This window comes from Patagioenas fasciata, chromosome Z (assembly GCF_037038585.1).
Source record: "Patagioenas fasciata isolate bPatFas1 chromosome Z, bPatFas1.hap1, whole genome shotgun sequence".
Classification (NCBI taxonomy): Eukaryota; Metazoa; Chordata; class Aves; order Columbiformes; family Columbidae; genus Patagioenas; species Patagioenas fasciata.
The window spans coordinates 72,535,931-72,556,680 of NC_092560.1; the positions used below are offsets into that span (position 1 = coordinate 72,535,931).

The 20,750-nt window shown below is 38.8% G+C and overlaps 1 protein-coding gene across 4 annotated transcripts in view; it reads left to right on the forward strand.

Annotated features, from left to right (window-relative positions):
• SMARCA2 (SWI/SNF related BAF chromatin remodeling complex subunit ATPase 2) overlaps window positions 1–20,750 on the forward strand; it is a 120,362-nt gene that overhangs the window by 41,151 nt on the left and 58,461 nt on the right. For all 4 annotated transcript variants that reach the window (XM_065860203.2, XM_065860205.2, XM_065860204.2 and 1 more), the window contains exons 8-18: window positions 536–709; window positions 936–1,109; window positions 4,199–4,369; window positions 6,996–7,049; window positions 8,553–8,683; window positions 8,865–8,925; window positions 10,670–10,770; window positions 11,837–11,984; window positions 17,500–17,663; window positions 19,415–19,481; window positions 20,033–20,143. In XM_065860203.2, the coding sequence (XP_065716275.1) occupies window positions 536–709; window positions 936–1,109; window positions 4,199–4,369; window positions 6,996–7,049; window positions 8,553–8,683; window positions 8,865–8,925; window positions 10,670–10,770; window positions 11,837–11,984; window positions 17,500–17,663; window positions 19,415–19,481; window positions 20,033–20,143 (1,356 nt within the window). The remainder of the gene's footprint in view (window positions 1–535; window positions 710–935; window positions 1,110–4,198; window positions 4,370–6,995; window positions 7,050–8,552; window positions 8,684–8,864; window positions 8,926–10,669; window positions 10,771–11,836; window positions 11,985–17,499; window positions 17,664–19,414; window positions 19,482–20,032; window positions 20,144–20,750) is intronic.

Consider the following 20,750-nt stretch of genomic DNA (forward strand, 5'->3'; position numbering starts at 1 on the left):
TTTGTAATGAAGTTTTGTCAGAGATCAGGTGAAAAGCATCATGCTCTCTTTGCTGTACTGCTGTAACTGTGGCAATACTGTTCCAAGCCCTTAAACATTTACCTCTCCCTGCTGTCGCCTGTGCAGCTGGCAATGAGATGCGCCATCAGATATGTTCAGGTCCAGCTCTACAAAGTATGTTATGTATGTTGTTCATTCATGTTTTACTTTGATGGTATAAAATCTTAGCTACCTCCTTTCATTGCGGCAAGACATTCATTTGCAGCATCTTGTAAAGAAGGAAGAAATTATGATTAAGAGCGGTGAACACTTTGGCTATCAGGTGGAGACTTAGGATTTGTTTAGGGAGACAGACATAGCTGCTACAACTGTATAGGTGCTGGGTCTTTTCAGAACTGTAGTGGAAAGGGAAGAGAAGGCTGGAACATCTTCTGGACCGTTACAGTTTTACTCTGCCATACCAGTGTTTAAAGTTGTTCCTCCCTGTTTTAAAAATTATTTTTTTTTTACGCTTGTCTTTTTTTTCCTCTGGTAGCTAAGACAAGAGGTAGTGGCTTGCATGCGTCGTGACACAACACTGGAGACAGCACTGAACTCCAAAGCATACAAAAGAAGCAAGCGCCAGACTTTGAGGGAGGCCCGTATGACTGAAAAGCTTGAAAAACAGCAGAAGATAGAACAGGAGAGGAAGCGTAGGCAGAAGCATCAGGTACTTTAACTTATGAGTTGTTTGCCCTGTGACAGAAATGCACCTTACTTTGCTGTGTGGGTCTTCTCTGTTACATATTTTGTTTACTGTTGGAGTTTCTAAGATTAAAAAAACTCTGAATCATGTAATAAGCAATTGGAAAATGCTAAGATTAGAACTTCTGTGTTCCTGATTTCAAATCCTGTGCATTGTCGAAGTGTCTGCACTAACTTCTTTCTCTTTCTAGGAATACCTGAATAGCATATTGCAGCATGCTAAAGATTTTAAAGAGTACCACCGGTCAGTCGCTGGGAAAATTCAGAAACTTTCTAAAGCTGTGGCAACTTGGCATGCCAACACTGAACGTGAGCAGAAGAAAGAAACTGAAAGAATTGAAAAAGAAAGAATGAGAAGATTAATGGTAAGAAATAGAGGAAGGAATATGGTTGTTTTAGCTAAAATTACATACTTCTTGTATTTTATAGTTTTCCCTTACTTGCACCTGCACAATATCAGTTGTGTGATTCTTAGGACAGAGTAGAATGGGTTTGTGTATGACCATATGTTTTCAGAACACTGTGGAACCAATCAGTGGGCTGCCTTCATTTCAGGAGTTAAAATATTGCTAGAATTTAAAGTGTAGACATTCATTCCACAGCTTGTCCTTTGTTGAGTACAGTTAGAAATGGCGATTGTGTCACAGCTCATTAACAGTGCCCTGTTTCCCCAAAAATAGGACCTACCCCAAAAATATGCCCTAGCATGATTTTTCAGGATTTTTGAGGATGCTTGAAATATAATATAATATGCCCTACTCAAAAAACAAGCCCTAGTTACAGTTCATAAAGTAGTCAATTTAAATAGTCTCCAGGCAACTATACGTGTAAAAAAGTAATAAGTTTTGGAGTAAAAATTAATATAAAACCCTGTCTTATTTTTGGGGAAAGAGTGTAGTATATATCACATGCAGGAATGGGCATTGGTATGGTTTTAGAAGATACTGTTAAAACAAGCTTGAAATATATAAAGGAAGTAGCTTGGCTAGATTACAATGACTGTGTGTTCAGTAGTAATAATAATGATGATAATCATAGTAATAATACATTCTAAAAACCTTGAGTTTCAGTGTTACAGTTCTTATGGCTTGAACGCTACAACTGAATTTTACAAGCGGTTTTCCAAGCTCAGTTTGAACATTGCAGTTGTTCTTGCCAACTTTCTGCAGTTCTGGTGTCTCTGCCGAAAGGCAGGAGTTTTTCGTATGTCCTAAATAAAGTAATCATCTTTAAATTACGTTTTTTTAAAATAATCATCTTTAAAATATTTCTTACTTCTGTTTGGTTTTTATAAGACATTGTGTACTTCCTTTATTATTTGTTTTGGCCAAAATTGATAAAGGTGTTTCAGCTGCTTACCTTTTAATTTTCTGACATGATCAAATGCTGCATTATATCTTCACAGTACATGAAAAAATATTTCCTGGTATGTGTTGCCCCTAACAACACACTTAACCAGAGCCATAGGATGTAGAAGTTCCTAGAACGACTCAGATATTGCTTATCTGATGAATCTAGTCTCTGATAGTGACCCATATTAAACGTGAAATAACACCAGAGTAGAAAGATGATAGTCTGCCCGAAAGGAAACTTTCTGCAAACACCTAAAAGAAAAAGATTTTATTCATACTCAGAAAGGATTAAATGCAAGTTTGCATCCAACTCCTATGCTCTTTCTCTGGGTATGGGCTACCTGCACTTCATGGCTTTGAAAAATCATCTCTGTAGGAGATTTAGCAAGCATCTCTGTTTTGGTACACGGTAATCTGTTTGTGGTGTTTAGTGATCTTTTTTTTTACCTCCTTATCTGTCATAACTGCTGTAGATTTTGTAGTTGTTAGACCAAGTTCCTATGCCACTATCCATCGCATTTGAAAAGTCATGAAAGCCTGATGAAGTTCCTACTGACTGAAAAAAAGAAAGCATAACCCCATTTTTAAAAAGGAAAAAAAACCAGGAAAACCTGGGGAACTACAGGCCAATCAGTCTCACCTCTGTGCCTGGCAAGATCATGGATCTTGGAAACTGTGCTAAGGCACATGGAAAATAAGGAGGTGATTTGTGGCAGCCACTATGGCTTCATTAAGGGCAATTTGTGCTTGACAAATTTGGTGGCCTTCTACATCAGGGTTACAGCATTGGTGGATAAGGGAAGAGCAAGTAATCTACCTGGACTCATGCAGAGCATTTGACACTGTCTCACACAACGTCCTTGTCTCTAGATTGGAGAGAGATGGATTTGATGGGTGGATCACTCAGTGGATAAGGAATTGGTTGGATGGTCAGACTTAAAGAGTTGAGGTCACCAGCTCAGTGTTCAAATGGAGACCAGTGATGGGTGACATTCCGCAGGGCTTGGTGTTGGGGCCAGTATTTAACATCCTTGTTGCTGACATGGACGGTGGGATTGGGTGCAGCACCATCAGCAAGTTTGCTGACAACACCAAGCTGTGTGGTGATGTTGACACGCTAGAGGGATGGCATCCAGAGAGACCTTGACAGGCTAGAGAGGTAGACCTGTGTGAAACTCATGAAGTTCCACAAGCCCACGTGCAAGATCCTGCACATGGACTGGGGCAGTCACAAGCACAGTTACAGTCTGGGAGGAGAGTGGGTTGAGAGCACCCCTGCAGAGAAGGACTTGGGGGTGTTGGTTTATGAGGCACTCAACATGACTTGGCACTATGTGCTCACAGCCCAGAAAGCCAACCATATCCTGGGCTGCAGCAAAAGAGGCATGACCAGCAAGTCAAGAGAGGTGATTCTCTCTCTTCCCTGCTCTCATGAGGCCCCACCTGGAGTATTGCATCCAGCTCTGGGTCCCCCAACATAAGAAGGGTGTGGAGCTGTTCAGGTGAGTCTAGAAGAGGGCTATGCAGATGACTGGGGGCTGGAGCACCTCTTCTGTGAAGAGTGAGTGAGCGAGTTGGTGTTGTTCAACCTGGAGAAGAGAAGGCTTTGGGGACTCCTCACAGTAGCCTTCCAGTACCTAAAGGGTGCCTACAAGAAAACTGGAGAGGGACTTTTTACCAGGGCATGTAGTGATAATGGGATAATGGCTTTAAACTGAGAGTAGATTTAGATTAGATGTAAGGAAGAAATGCTTCACCGTGAGGGTAGTGAGGTTCTGGAACAGGTTGCCCACATTGTTGTAGGTGCTCCATCCCTGGAAATGTCCAAGGCCAGGTTGAATGGAGCTTTTACCAACCTGGTCTAGCGGAAGTTCCCCCTACCTGTGGCAGGGGGGTTGGAACTAGATGTTTAAGATCCCTTCCAAACCATTATATGACCCTCTGGCCCTGATCATCCAACGAACTTTTTTACCTGTCTAGTTGTCTCCCTGTACAAGTCATAATGTTCTAACTAAGATAACAGATGATTATTGACATAGAAGCTGGTAGATATTTCTTTGGAAGCATTTCTGTCAGGGCTGATGTCTGTTTTGTATTTCTAGGCTGAAGATGAAGAAGGCTACCGTAAGCTGATTGACCAAAAGAAAGACAGACGCCTGGCCTACCTGTTGCAGCAGACAGACGAGTATGTGGCTAACTTGACTAACCTGGTATGGGAGCATAAACAGGCACAAGCAGCCAAAGAGAAGAAGAAGAGAAGGAGAAGAAAGAAGGCAAGTAATAATAGCTGTGATTTTTAGGCTGTGTCTTCTTCAAATATAATTTTAATTATGGTTAATGTAGTGATACCCAATTGTCATACACATACCAGAGTATCTAAAATTATCTACACTGCCAAATTCTTAACAGTGAGGGAACTTCTCTCTCTCTCCTGAAATATATAGAAAAATTGCTATCATAATTCAGAAGAAGGTAAGATGGAGGCTGGATTAGAAAATTGTGGGCTGTTAACATTGATTTGCTGATAAAACTTGCTACAGGTAAGATTGGGCTGGACATAAAAGTAGAATTAAAGTACCCAAAAAGTATGCATAGGATCCAAAATACATCGTACGAAGAAGATGAGAAAGGTCTTGTTTGTGTAGTTGTTTCATACAGGGTAACTTTTTAGACTTCCACATTCTACGCTTGGCTTAGTTTGTTTTGTAGGACCATTGGAAACAACTAGAGAGAAAGAACTTGAGTATGTTTATTATAAATGAGTATGCTGCCAGTAATATTGTCCATTTTGCCTCCTTCATATTTAATTGAAGTTTTTCAGAATTACTGTTCTTTCTATGAAAAATTTTACCCTGTTAGAGAGACTTGTGGAAACGGAACAGTGCTGTTTCCAAAAAAATAATTCCATGTGTGAAATAATCATTATGTAATGATATATATGTGACCTCTGACTACCATACATCTTTTGCAGGATATGTAAGAGGACTTTCATAATCCATTTCCATGCTTGCTTTACTACTAATTACTGATACAAATATTACAAACATTGTATTTACATGGTTTACAAGCAGCACTTTAAATATGCTAATGACTACCAGTAAATAAATATTCTAATTTTGGAGATTAATGACCAAAAAAATGTTTTCTCCTGTCCTTCTCCAAAACCTCTGTTCTTTTTGTTGAAAGTGTGTTCTTAACATATGACTGGGTGGTTCATGGCTGCAGAGATATGCTGATTTCAAATTGGGTCCATCGTTCTTGAAACACCCTCTATTAGAGAGCAGTGTCAAGTGCAAAAGAATGGAACCCCTCCCCTTGTTGTTCATCCAAGGGAAAAATATCCTTGATCAGTGTAGCTTGTTTGGCTGAGGCCAGTTAAGTGCTATCCTAACTTATCCTGCCCCTCTGTTTGTTTAAACTCTTCAGTTCTGGTACAATTTCTTTCTTTGTCAGCAGATGCTACCTGCTGCCCTGAAATGCTGAAGCAAACAGCCCGCAGGCTTGTATTGATGTTGTTCTTACTGAACATCAGCTGTTGTTGCAGTGAGCAGGACCAATTGTGTTTGTGTAGCCCAGTGAAGTATTTATAAAGCTTCTCCTTCTGGTTGTATTGTATATTGAAGAGTGGTTTATTTAATAAATATTTTAAAGGTTTTAGACTAGAATTAAGCTTAGCCAGATTTCCATTTTGTATTATACCCTTGAAAGGGTAGTTAGCAAAGATAGTTAGGCATGTGTACTGGAGTACAAAGGCTATGTGAAAGAAATAAGAATAACTTTTTTTTTTTACATGTGGAATTTACCCATGTCTGCTGCTACATATTCATTTGAAGTTTATATCTTGGAAAATGGGCTTTAATGGCAAAGACAAAGGCTCAAGGCTTGATCTGAAACAGATACTGAGTATCATCTCAATATTTGATAGCGTAGCTATTCCTTAACTATACTTCTTTAAAAAAAATGAATAAACAACTGGTTTATCAAAATTTATTACACATATTAACAATACTTGGAAGTTGTTTATCTAAAAGACACAATTTAAGAGGTCTGTTCTTGCTCTTAGTCCGGTCTGTTTACATTGGTAACCAAAGTAAAACTGTGCTGCAATACTACAAACCCAGCACTCTGACAGGAGCAGAAACTGTATCCTTTCTTACTCATTGTCAAAATTGTTTAGGAAAGTTCCAGTTCAGAAGCAAACTACGTCTTCCATTTTATCGTACTATCCTTAAATTTTTAAGTAGGGTAAATGAGGACAGGCTTTGACGAAGATTCTGCTTGTTTCTTGGAGTGATGCCTGGGGAGAAGAAAAATCTGGCTTGCTCCAGCTAAGAACTCTGGCATTCTTTTTGTGGTCTATGTAGTTGTGGTCTTATTGACTTAATTGAGATATAGTGCAAAGAACTCCCAAAATAGCCTTTCTATTTAGCTGTCAGACCAAAAAAACATTATATGTATGTCCAAAATTAAAGTGTCTGCAGGAATATACAATGTGTGATGCATGGTGACACCTTTGAAACTGAGATTAAAGAACTTCAGAGGAAATTAATAGAAATTTGTGGGAAAGTGAATTACTTTTCAGTTTGTATTAGCGTAGTCTGTAAGCAACTGAGATCTAAGTCTGGACCAGAAATCCAGTATGTTGGCCACTTCTTAGATGCAGATATATTACAGTGACTAGAGGTATTGTATGTATCCTATTCATACTAGTAGACAGTTTGTGTGTGTGGTAGTAACTCTGTGCCTATATCTACCCACAACTTCAATTACATGCTTCCCAAGCTATTCAGAAATAGAAGGAAACATATATTCCTGGTCCAAAATGCTTACATCATAAGCAGTATTCTCTCTATATTTGCAATCTGACTGTGATATTTTTCATTTCTTAATTTATTGTAGAAGGCTGAAGAAAATGCAGAAGGAATGGCATCTGGTCTTGGTCCTGATGGAGAGGTATGAATTTTACAAGGTGGTTTTTTTTGTGTCATGGTGGTGATTTTTTTTTGGTGGTGTTTTTGTTTTTTTTTTTGGCTTGTTTCTTTGCTTTTTTTAACTTCTCAGTAGTTGTTCTTTGTGCCATTGCTATAGCTTAAAAAAATAATGACCACAGATGTTCTAAGAAGAGCTATTGTTTATAATCAGGAATAAAAATTATCAAGATTAACATTTGTGCTAGCCTACTTATCTTCAGAAAGTTGAAGACTAAAAGAAAAATATCCTGAATCTGTCATCGAGTATACTGAAGAATCCCTCTCAACTTTGTTACGTGTTTAAAAGTAAAGTAAAAAGTAAAAGTTTTCTTGCAGTTCATGTGTAGACATAATTTACTCTCCAAAATGAGGTTGTAAACAGTATATTCTAATTTCTTTTTATAAAATACATTGTTGACATTGCATCTAATTACTTTTTGGACATAGGACAGACTGTAGTATTATGATGGCTTAAGACATCTGAAAACTTTTCTTCATCAAGAAGCAAAGAGAAATGAGTAATTTTTTTGTGTCATTTTTTACATAATGTTTTTCATTCAGTAGCAAAGTGTATGCTGCCTCATTAAGAGCTTCTGTTCCAGTTCATTTTTATGTAAAGACTTTAGAATTGTGTTTATTGTTTTACTTTTGGTCTTTTTTGTACTTGCAAGTGATATTTTTGCGATATAGTTAAGGAGTTGTAGCAAAGTCCATTAATATAGTTATGGATGCACAGGGAAAATGTGCCTGACATTGCTATGACTTCAGTATTTATGCAGATGGGCTAAGTTTTATACTCTCTCAGTCACAGTATTTATGGCTGTTCATAAATATTTTTTTCTTGTTCATATATATATACACTAGGAAAAAATTCTTCAGGAGAAGCAGTAGTAGGAGGCAAAAAGTTTTGAAGTGGAAAACCTGTGATTAAACAACAAAAAAAACCTCAGAAAAAGTAATTATGCTATTCCAGTTTTGTTAGAGCACCAGACTAAATAAAAGGTTGTGTTATTGCAGGTGCTTTATCAGTTAAATTGAAGAAGTTAGGAAAGTACATATTTAAAATAAGCCTTCTTTACTTAAAAAGTTAACTAAATCATTACATCTTTGTTTCTCCATGTGAACATCATAAGGTCAATGTATGTATTTTTTTACAGATGTAACAGGATTAAATGTCTATAAGCACACTTACCTTCTGTCTTGTTTGACAGAAGCAAATATTGTGCTTTTTCTCATGCTGCTCTTGTTAATCTGTTTGGAATACTGTGATGCATTTGTGGGTGCCACATAGAGTATGTTTAACACAAAAAAATACTGTGACTCAGTGTCTCCTTGATAGCCATGTGGGAAGGTGTGGCTTCTAATAACAAAACTTCAGTGCTTGTTCAGATCTGGAATTCTGAAGGTGCTATTAATTCTTTTCATCGTGTACAGCAAACATGAAATTCAGTTACTTTATGGTATAAAACTTCATTTGAATTTTTAGCCCATAGATGAGAGCAGTCAGATGAGCGACCTTCCAGTCAAAGTGACTCACACTGAAACAGGCAAAGTTCTTCTTGGACCAGAGGCACCAAAAGCAAGTCAGCTGGATGCTTGGCTGGAAATGAATCCTGGGTAAGTACTTAGCATACAAGTAGACTGCTTTTTCTCTTTGTTTTGGTGTTTTTGATGGGCTTCCCTTAGATATTCTTTTGCTTTTTGCTTTTCTTATTACGTGTAAGCTGAGTGGATGTATTCTACCCAATCCCTCCTCTTGTTATCTGTAATTCATAATCTTTCTGTTGTCTTTGTACAGGTACGAAGTTGCTCCCAGGTCAGACAGTGAAGATGAAAGTGGCTCTGAGTATGAGGAGGAGGTATGTGTCTTTTAAAAAAATACTGTGACAAGAAATACAGTAAAAACAAGTACTTATTCCCTGTAATATTTTCCTCCTTTTCATAAGGAAGGAAGGGGTAGCAATAACAGATGTATAAGTGTTTTAAGAATAATACAAACAGGAAAAGTAACTGGTTTTGTGGTTCTTTTCAGTTCATAGCACTTGACCTTTATGTGTGCTGTAGATGCCTAATGGGTAATCTGGGTTAGGAAAAGTAAATATTTTACTCTATTAGTAATCATGAATCAAACAATATAAGCAGGTTCCTCTTTTAAAAGTTAGAGATTATGTCAGGGATTTAGGCTCAGACTGTTCAGGCTAGACTTACTTGATTCAGTATTTAATGGTGATTTAATACTGTACGGAAGTCTGCTTTGCGGGAGGTCCATGTTGAAAAAGGAGGCAGAGGAATGAAAGAGGTTACTTTATTCAAATAAAGGGAGAGTCCACCTGGGCACGTGAGTGAGTCCACAAGACACTTCCCCATGGGATCTCGACACAAGAGGGTACCATCCCCTTTTAAACAAGTTTCCCAGCCGTAGATCCCTTGTTCTTTCCCCATTGGCTGAGGTACTCGGAGGTTATGACATTCCGACACACTTACCACACAGAACACACAACATAGGTTTACATAAATTTTATGTTCATTATATCTTACTGCAGGCATCTCAGCACAGAGAAGTTAATATGTATAAGGCAATTAAACATGCACATTAGGACCAAAGGTCACTCAAGTTCAGATTGTGGTTTATGCAAAACAGAGGTCTCCCTCCTGATACTTCTGCTTAGCTGATTGGTCATGCTTAATTTTCTCCTCTCCTTATCATGTGCCTGCACACTTTTGCAAGCATAAGCTTGTTGCATCACACTTTTGTAAACACAGGTGATAGACATTCATATCAATACTGTTATTACAAAAATTCTAAAAATAATCTTAAAATTAACACATGCAAAGATGCCAACCATGCAGTGTCATAATATCAGATACTATGAATTATTGGTGTTCCTACTTGCATAGCGTTTTTCAGGCAAGTACTTTCCAAAGGAGAGGAAAACTGAGGAGCAGAGAAGAACCATGTTCAATCAACAGGCTAGTAGCAGAACTAGGAATAGAATTCAGATCTTATAAGAGATCTCCTTATTACTGCTAATGTAGTTCTTGAAGTCTCTCAGTATTAAGATAGGAGGGGAGAGCCTGATACCTGTCAGATTCTAGGAAGAATATTTAAAGAATTGTGCCTGAACTTTTTGCTTAGACTTTTGAGCAGCGGTGCTGTTTAGAGCTGAGGAAAGCATTCTTAGGATAATACACTTGTAGAAATCAGAACAGTGTTTTGTTCAGCTTCATTAGTGAGATTTTAAGTTGTTGGGTATCTGTTGCAGCTGTAGTCAGAAGACAAATTAAGTAATTTTTAAAAATAGCTGTTGTCAGTTTTTTAAGCTTTATTAAATCATCACACATCACAAGATCATTAAAGGGGGAAATTATTTTTATTTTGAAGTATCATGACTTCCTATTGCTTAATGTATGTCAAAATTTATTTTCTTGTTACGCTGCAGTGCAGTTCTGTTGCAGAATAGGTGTAAGCTGAACTTTGTGATTCAGGTTTGTGTTATAAACCGTTGACTGATTCAAGCTAGCAATATGTGAATGCCAGCTGAAAGTATGAATTAGGAATATGTTACACTTCCCAGCACCCATGTTATTTTCCTTGTTCTGTAGGATGATGAAGAAGAGTCAAGCAGATTAGAAGCAGATGAGAAGATACTCCTGGATCCTAACAGTGAGGAAGTTTCTGAGAAAGATGCAAAGCAAATCATTGAGTGAGTGCTGTTTTTTTCTTAGGAATTGTGATTTTTTACAGTGACGTTTCCTGAGAGTAGCTTACAGTGAGTTGCAGTAGCTTCTCTGACATGAACACCTGCAGGAGAAGGAACACAGTCATTTGGAATTAATTGTATACTGTTTATAAAATAGCTTGCACACTTTGGTGTGCTCACCACATGTCACAGAGGGACCCCAAAGTTAGTTTTAGGCAGACAGCCAGGTCCAAAACGGGCTTTTATTCTGTCCAGGCAAGTCCAGGAAAACAACCAATTAGAAACAGGGTTTATACAATCAGTTAATCCAGTAACATAAAATACAGGTTCGGATATCAACTTTGAGGAAATTATTGGGATGCAGCAAATAATAACAGTGGAGATCCACAGTGTGCACACACGTCACTCACCAAAAACACTGCCACAGCCATCCCTGACTCCAGGAAACAAATACACATGCTCATATTTAGGCACGGAATATCCTCACTTTGCCTAAACAACACCCGCAATCCTGTGAGGAAATATTAAGAAGTCTATCACTCACTCACACGGTTCGGTGAGGGAATCCCGGTCCCGGGAGATTACTTTAGGAAGCCATCCTGGTAAGGGGAGGGCTCTTGACGACAGCATTTGGTCGGCTCTCCAAGAGGGCAGGCCAAAACCCCTGCCTCAATGGGGGTCCCGTTTATATTCCTGAGTCAGATCTGACTGTGGGCATTCCAGAAGATTCTCTGCACCCCCACTCTGGTTGTGGGTGCCCAGAAACTTCTTGGCCCCTTAGTGCCTCTGCGCCCCCTCCTCCTCTCTCTTAATGACCCTGGCCAATGGGCTCTGGGGTCAAACAAAAGAAGCTGTTACCCCCATTGCAGGAGAGGTGGGGGGGAAGATGTGTTGAGAGGAGAGGGAGATGTGCCTGCATCTTCCATATCGAAGGAAGCTGGCGAGGGAGAGGGAGGTGTGCGTCTGGCACACCGCAGTTGGGGATTTGTGCTTTCTTTAGACATACATATGAGCTGTAGTCAAAAAAAGTTGGTTTGGGGAACTGACTTGTTCTTTTTGTCCTTTCCAGGACAGCCAAACAAGATGTCGATGATGAATACAGCATGCAATACAGTGCTAGAGGGTCTCAGTCCTATTACACTGTTGCTCATGCAATCACAGAAAGGGTGGAAAAGCAGTCTTCTCTGCTTATTAATGGCACACTAAAACATTATCAGGTGAGAAATCATTAAAACGTTAAAATATTTAGAACTTTGAATTATGTTCTACATTTCAATGTGGTATTTCACGTGGCAAACTGAAAATTTATTAAGAAATTCAAGATCTCTGATGGGTTAGAATTTGGCAATTTTATGTACAAAGCAATGACAGTTACCAATCACAGATAATGTTTTATTCATACTGCTTGAATAATAGTGCCAAATTTCTGCATATACCTGTAACTTTTTTTGTTGTTGTACACCAGTAATATTTTGGTTTTGCTCTCCTGCTTATGGACCTGGAATTTCAATTCTTACTGTTTTCATGTTTGCCATAAAAGACAATTAAAAATGTTTTCATAAATACATTAGCTATAAAAGGAGGGCTCAGGAGAATCTCCATCCTCTATTGGATGCAGGGGGAAACATAGTGACAAAGGAAGAGAATGAGGCTGAGGTACTTAATGCCTTCTTTGCCTCATTCTTTAATACTGAGACCAGTTGTTCTCTGGGTACCCAGCCCCATGAGCTGGAAGACAGGGATGGGGAGCAGAGTGAAGCCCCAGTAATCCAAGAGGAAATGGTTAAGTGACCTGCTGCACCACTTGGACACACACAAGTCTATGGGGCCAGATGGGATCCATCCAAGGGTACTGAAGCAGCTGGCAGACGTGCTCACCAAGACACTTCTCGTCATTTCTCAGCAGCCCTGGCTAGCTCGGAAGGTCCTAGTTGACCGGAGGTGTGCAAATGCGATGCTCATCTACAAGAAGGCCTGGAAGGAGGATCTGGGAAATTACAAGCCAATCAGTGTGATCTTGGGGCTAGGAAGCATTATGGATCAGTTCATGCTGAGTGCCATCACATGGCACATACACGACAACCAAGCGATCAGACCTAGTCGACATGGGTTCATGAAAGGCAGGTCCTCCTGCTTTACCAACCTCATCTCTTTCTGTATCAAGGTGACCTGCTTAGTGGATGAGGGAAGACTTGTGAGTGTTGTCTGCGTGGACTTCAGTAAAGCCTTTGACACTGTTTTCCACAGCATTCTCCTGGAGAAACTGGCAGCTCATGACTTCAATGGGTGTACTCTTTGCTGGATAAAAAACTGGCTGGATGGTTGAGCCCAAAGAATTGTGGTGAATGGAGCCAAATCCAGTTGGCAGCCAGTCATGAGTGATGTTCCACAGGGATCACTATTGGGGACAGTTCTGTTTAATGTCTTTATCAATGATCTGGATGAGGGAATTGAGGGCACCCTTAATAAGTTTGCAGATGACACCAAATTAGGTGGGAGTGTTGATCTGTTTGAAGGTAGGAAGGCCATACAGAGGGATCTGGACTTGACTGGATTGATGGGCTGAGGCCAGTTGTATGAGATTCAACAAGGCCAAGTGCTGGGTCCTGCACTTGGGTCAGAACAACCCCAGGCAGCGCTATGATTTGTGGTGAATTAACTGTTTTCTGTCCTCCTGTATTTAAAAGGTTAGGATTTTACTTTTTTAATGAAATTGCTAGTATTTCAGTGCAGTGATAGATAAAATTTGGAAACAAGAAGAATATTTTACTGTGAAGGTTCATGTTTCATATTCTTTACAGTCATTCAGTGGATTTACTATCTAGGAACTTCTGACATAAACTAGATTAATGTATGGTCGAAGATGTGCTTGGTACATGTTTTCAACACTTCTGCTATTGTACAGCTTTCTAGAAAACTCCCAAGAACCTCCATCTTTCCTATGTACAGGCAGAACATTGTTTCTATATCCAGATAAAGAATCATACTTACCTCATCTAGGTGTTCCTGCTCCGGCAGGGGGATTGGACTAGATGATCTTTTGACGTCCCTTCCAATCCCTGACATTCAGTGATTCTGTGATTACCAACATGCCACAAAGATGTCTGTTTCTCCTTGGAGGGAACTATGAGGAAGACTGTTTCCTAAGTGTCTAAAGCATTATTATTGTAGCCCCTGCTTCCTATGGTCCTCATCACTGCCGTTTATTGCAGTAGCTTATTTAAATACTTGAAAACTCAAGAGTTAAGCCAATTTCGATTTTCAAAGCATTTTAGTTTTTTTTTATTTGACTTCTCACTCTGAGGCATGGTGGGGAAACAGGACACAGTGAACAAAAGCTGGAACAGAAGGATTGAGACTGGGCATACAGAAGAGGACAGCACCACTGTGGAGCAGGGAGTCAGAGAGGTTTTATATAGATTTTTCAATTGCTGGCCATGTAAAGCCTTGAGTGACCTGGCCCCAAGGCTGGACCTGCTTTAGTCAGCAGGGGACTGGCCTGAAAGCTGCCTGAAGTCTGCACTAGACTGAATAATCCCATGATCCTACTCATTCATAGCAAAACTCCATCTGAATTTGAGTTCTGTTGTGAATCCTCAGCACTTCTTTGTGTCTCGCTGTGAGTCCTGTTGCTTTAAGAGGGTTAATTTAGCAGAAGTTAAGCTCTCTTGTGTTCTACCTTGTCCTCAGTATTTTCACTGGGGACAGCTGAGCTGAACTCCTGAGTGATGCCCAATTAACATCGAATTACCTCAAGTCGGCACTATAAGTCCAGTCATTCTCAACAGCCAGTCTGGTGTTACATTGAATTAACTTGGTTACAGATTCACTAGTAGTGCAGGGTCAGGTCGTGGCCATCGAATTTACATGCTTTCACAGATTCACAAAGAGTATAATGTATACTGTAAGTCTGAGCACATTCAATGAGAAATTCTCATGACTACATCCACAAATAATGAGGTTTATTAAAGTAACAGGTACAAGTTCTTTTAGGTTACCATTGATAAAATATACTGTCTGCAAAAATACACTGCAGTTGCAAAAACACACATTAGTTGCAAGAAATACGTATTGGTAATATAGATATATATGTAAATTCTAAAATGGCTATATAACGCTACTAATGTGATTACAAATACAAGCTTGAAGTCTAAGTGTCCTAGGGAAACACTTGGTATAACCAAGTGCACACATCTTACCCAAAACTATCCTGTCAACTGATTCCAGGAAGTCTGTTATGCTGTTGCCTTAACTTTTCAGTGATGGTGTCTTCCCTGACGTTCCCCTGTTGTTTGGGTATTTTATACTATTTTCTATGTTTACATGGAGCTTGAGTGACTCTAGTCATACATGCCTTTGTTATTGATGGGTGTAAAAACTCTTGCTTAGATTTTTAAGGTAAAATCTTCACAGTGCTTGCTCGAGGAGGCATAGGGGCATGATGGAGGCATGTATCTTTTGAGATGGCTGTGTGTTTTTCATTATAATGAGATTATAATGAGCAAAGTTCATCACAGGACAAATTTCAACACATCTGCTGGCTCAGTAACTAGCATTTTGGATAGAATAGAACATTTATCTTTTCTAGTTGACAGCAGCTATGCTATCTGGTTCCTATACCTGCTCTGTACACAGGGCGTGGCTGCAGCATCTCCACATCGCTCCACTCCCCCATGCTCAGTGCCAACACTCTGGGCTCCTCCAATGCACTGCCATCCAATAACCCACGCCACGTTGCAGGGTGGAGCAATACAGAGCAGATTCTTTACCCACCATGCAGCTTTGCTGAAGATGTGGATATAACTTTAAAGACACACTTATTGAGAGTAATAATTAGTTTCATTAATTTGCTCCCTAAGTAATTGCTCCACAAACCCCCAACAAAAAGAAGAACATGTCATGTGATAGGTTAAATAGTATTTCTGGCATAATTGTGGAATGCTGTGACTAAGACAATATAATCCAGCCATATAAAGAAATATACCACTTTCTCAGCTGTGGCACCGTCTTTATTTTTGTTGCCTCATTGTCACTGTATTGCGCAGCTTGTGCACCCAATGAAGCAGGGAGTCATCAGATGCAGTCAGCAGCATTCTTTACTGCATAAGCCTCATTTGTTGTCTGGGAAGGTTTACCTGATGTACTAAACGAATAGTGTATAACAATACTAATTTGATGACTATATTGGCTTAAAGTGCTTATGGATGTGAAACTAAGATTACTTCCTGAATTGTAGTTACTTATGGGTCATAGAAATATTCTTAAATTATGCAGACTTGTGTTTTGCAATGCAATTCTCCTGTGTGCCACAAAGCAAAATAATTCGGTCTGTGGAGTAACACAGACAGAAGGATTACCAATTAGTGCAGGTTCTTTCGCTGTTCAGGGTGATATCTAGCAATAGAATCAGTAGATTTGTTCTTTATGATGTCCATTCTAATAGTAATTGCACCCAGAGGTAGAGGCACGCTTGTATAAGGAGGTTTATGTCAGGAGCATTGAGGCTTGGCTTTGATTCTAGCAAGAACCTTCTGAACGAGGCTATTCTGTGACTCTCCCCTTCAGTCTTGTATTTTCTTGTCTTCTAGAATTTATGTGCTTTTTCCTTGTCAACTTTTTTCTGCTTTTCCATGTTTATTACTGTCAAGTTGGTCAGATTGTCTCCTTCTTCATATCAGTGTATGTCAGCAGAAAAAGTTCAATGATGTAGAAGAGATAGTTTTCCTGTTCTCAATTATGAAGCTACTTTGTAAGTGGGATGTACAGTTGCAGAACCAATTCTGATCAACTCCAGGTGGCCAGAGTATTTCATACCTAAATATACTTAGGAATCAGTCAGAATGTGCACAAAGCCAGTAGATTAACAACATTATTTTGGATACTCTCTCGCAGAGACAACAGAAGGTTATTTCAAGCGTGTAGTGTTTTCTCTCTGAACCTTGTCAGGCCTCTCACCATGCATGAGGCACACCAAAAGTCTGGATCTTAGAAGCAAAAACTTATTTTGCGCTTGTGTGAGTAATGTGATACACACGTGTGGAAGTCTCTGTGACAAGAGAGTAATCTGAGTCAGTGCTTTCTAGCAGTATTCAGACTATGAAACTCTGTTATGGAGATGTTTCTTAGTTACAGTACTCTCTCTTCCTTTCATCTCCGGGATTTTATACACAAGGCTTAATTGGACGAGGGGGACCTACTCTGACATGTGTTGGCATGGACAGCAGACACTAAATGGACACGTGCTATAAGAGCTCTAATGTACCAGTGATGCAGTTGACAAGTGTGAGACATGTTTTGCACAGCTTGCTGCATTTGGTTTCGGGAGATTTTAATTGAGACATGAAACTCAACATTTAACAGTTGACAGTTGGAGAACAAACTCTCGTAATGTCAAATACTTATCAACCTTATATGTGAGAGTCTGTGGCGCTTTGTGTGCAGTACAAAAACACCTCTGTGTATGAAATCTAACTTCATATTATGGGCTCTGCTAAACAGGAGCGATGATTTCTATATAGCTGTTACCAGAAAGTCTGGTTGTGTTTTTGTTGTTGTTGTTTTTTCTTTTGTTTATGGAGGGGAGGTGTTAAGTAGGGATCCCTGTGCATATACTATTATTAAAGGCAATCCAATGTCTAAGTAGGCAGAGGCATCAGTACTTTGATTTGGCAGCACTGAAGTTAATTATTTGTTTTGGTTTTAAATAACTGAAGCTATTATTCTTCATTTCAGCTCCAGGGACTGGAATGGATGGTTTCACTCTATAATAACAATCTGAATGGAATTCTAGCTGATGAAATGGGACTGGGAAAGACAATACAGACTATTGCACTCATCACTTACCTGATGGAGCACAAAAGACTCAATGGCCCCTATCTCATCATTGTTCCGCTTTCGTAAGTAAAAGATCTCCTCCTGCTGTGATCATTTTAAGCATTACAGAGTGGTTTATATGGAAGACACACTTGTTTTTCATGCAATGACAAGATGAGGTACACAGTGGGATTACACTGAGCATGTATGCAGTGTTTTCTTTGATCACGTCTTCCCAAGTAAGTGCCTAGCAATGGGAGGGTGACCAGAAGTCTTAATTGCATTCGTTTCACTGTCCATTCTATTGACAAAGCAAGTAGTGAATTTACTGTAATTCACTCCTAAGCCACAAGAGGGAGATGATATTTCTTTCATATTACAGGGCTGCAGTTTCCCATTCAAACTGTGATGTTAATAATCTGTTGCTTAATTCTTTAAACACCTGATGCCTCATCTAATATGAAGTAAGCATGCTTTAATGACGTTGGATGATCTTTTAAGTACTTTATAACAAGCCCTAGATGTAGCCTTGATGAGTGATATTCATACTTGGGCCAGATGTCCAGATTATGGCTTTTTTATTGTGCTGCCCCATTTTGCTTTCCCTTAACTTTCCAAGATGTTGTTTTATGAATTTCTTTAATGCATTTTTCTTTCTCCAGAGGTGAGATGTGGGTTTTAGTGACTGGAAGTGCTATGTTTTAAATAAAAACTGTCAGGCATTGTAAAACTCATGTAGGATGCTGTGGCATTTTTTGCTTACTTTTGTGTGTAAGTGACTTCATTGATGTGCAGAAGGTTCCTGACCTTTTTGTTAGAGAATTTGCCTACCAGTTGTGCTGAGTGTGCAAATGTGTTGTAGAATTGGGATAAATTTTATTCATGGCCATCTGTTTAGATTTCTTTTTGAGGTATCCTGTCTCCTGGCTATTCTGCAGTAGTAACCAATTGACTAACATAAATACCACAGCTGTGCCTAATAGTGTGAATACAAATGATGAGCTCTAGTGTGAAAAGAAATTGCTGGGAGAAGATCCATATAAAGTAAAGCAAAGTTAAAAATAAAGGGAGAGTGTTATTAATGTCATATTTCACACAGACACGGTAAAAAAAAAAAAAAGGTTTAAGTACTCTTGAATGATTTTTCTTATGTTTCTGAGAGGACTTGAAATTCTTTCTTGTATAAGTTTTAAAAACTGTCTTTCCCTGCTGTTTCTTAATAGCTAATACTGCTGCCATCACAGGTCCAGTGAGGAAAAGAAAATATAGGCAATCAAAAAACCTCCAGGTTTTTTTTTGCCAATGAGTCATGACAGCAACTAGCTTAGCCATAAAAACGTATTTGCTGTGACAAAACAGCAGAAGCACAGTGTAAAAATGAACCTGCATAGTGGCACTGGGTGGCAGTGTAAGTAGTTCTGCTCAAATAGAACACAACTTAATTGTATTATCAGCTTCATGGACTGTATTTGAAAACATCAGTATTTGGACGATAAGTAGTATAAAAGCTCTTACAAATCTGTTTTTTGTTCAAGGTTATCTTATCCTTAATACATTCCATGATACTAAGATGCTTGTAAAATACTACTCTGTATTGGTTTCAGAAATCCCTGAATACGTACTGAAAGAGGGTTTTACACTTTCTTCTGATCCCTCTCAGGGATGTTTGTATTTTATTACAGTATATAAAGTGCATTTTAAAAAACATGCTGTTAGTTATGGGGATTGATTACATTAAATGTGCTGAAAAGTTGGCAGCCACTTGGAAACATTTGTGAAGTTTGACCTGCAAATGATGAAACACATAACTTTTTCTTTAAAATCTCTATGATAGGACTTTATCCAATTGGACATATGAATTTGACAAATGGGCTCCTTCTGTGGTGAAGATATCTTACAAGGTTTGATTTGCTTTTTATATGATTATATAGTTCAAGGAAAGATAATAGAGCCAGTTTTTCCTCTGCCTCTGCATGCCTTTCTAAACTGTTCACTCATGAAGTTTTGTTACATATATCAGGTACTAAGCAGTGAGAGTTAATCATACGAAGAAGATGACTGTAATTACTTCCACATAGTGAAGTGCAGAATAAAATTGTTAATTATCATGTTGTAAGGCTTCTGATTAGAGTAATACAAATTATAACTACTTCTCATTTTATACATAGCTGAATACTTTGCTGTTTGGGTATTGTAGTAGTGCTACAGCCAAGCAGTTTTTTTAGGAGACTGGACCGCTAGCTACATGTTTGTAGTGCCCCATAAGCAGAGCTTTACAGTCTATTTAAACTGTTTAGGGAAAGTACTTGGAATTAGCCTGTAATGTATTGACACATTCTTTGCAGTACTGTACGATTACAAGTTCATGTGAATACTTCATGTCTGCTAATTTATAAAAAAATATATATTCATCAGAAGAAGGAGTAACTACTCACTTCTCTCTCTCTTTTAGGGTACACCTGCAATGCGCCGTTCCCTTGTTCCTCAGCTTCGAAGTGGAAAATTTAATGTTCTTTTAACTACTTATGAGTACATAATAAAGGACAAACATATCCTTGCTAAGGTAATGATGACTGTAGTCTCTTAACAACAAAGCCTTCAAGACACCTCAAGTGGTGCATAGCACAAAACAGCTTTTTGTTATTTTTCAGGAATTCCTGAGTTTTTCTGTCCTACAATAAAAGTTAAAACTTCCATTTACTCTTCTATTCCTCTGTTTATGATTGGACTTGTTAGCCACAGCTCTTGTAAACACCAGAATTTTCCTGAATGTGGCCAGGAGACTAATTAATTTTGCAGTTCTGTAGGTACTGTATACCTGCCTGTCCTAGGAAAAACATTTTTCTCCCTTCTGCTAGATGGCATTTAACCTAATCTGCAGTCCTGACTTTTTTTTTTTTCCATTGTGTCTGACCTGAAGCTTATTTTTATTACAGCCTTTCCAGCTATGTGGTTACTTTTCATCAAATTAGTATAAGTAGTTACGTGTATAATTTGATATTCAGACACTTTACTACACATGGCCCAGTTCTTAAAGCCTCACTAACTGTCAACAGGTGTGCCTAAAGTGTAGTGAATTTGAAAGCTATTGTACTGTAAGACTATTTCATGTGCACAGAAAGAGTAGGATGGTATTTTGCAATACGGGGAAACTACAAGGTCCTTACTGT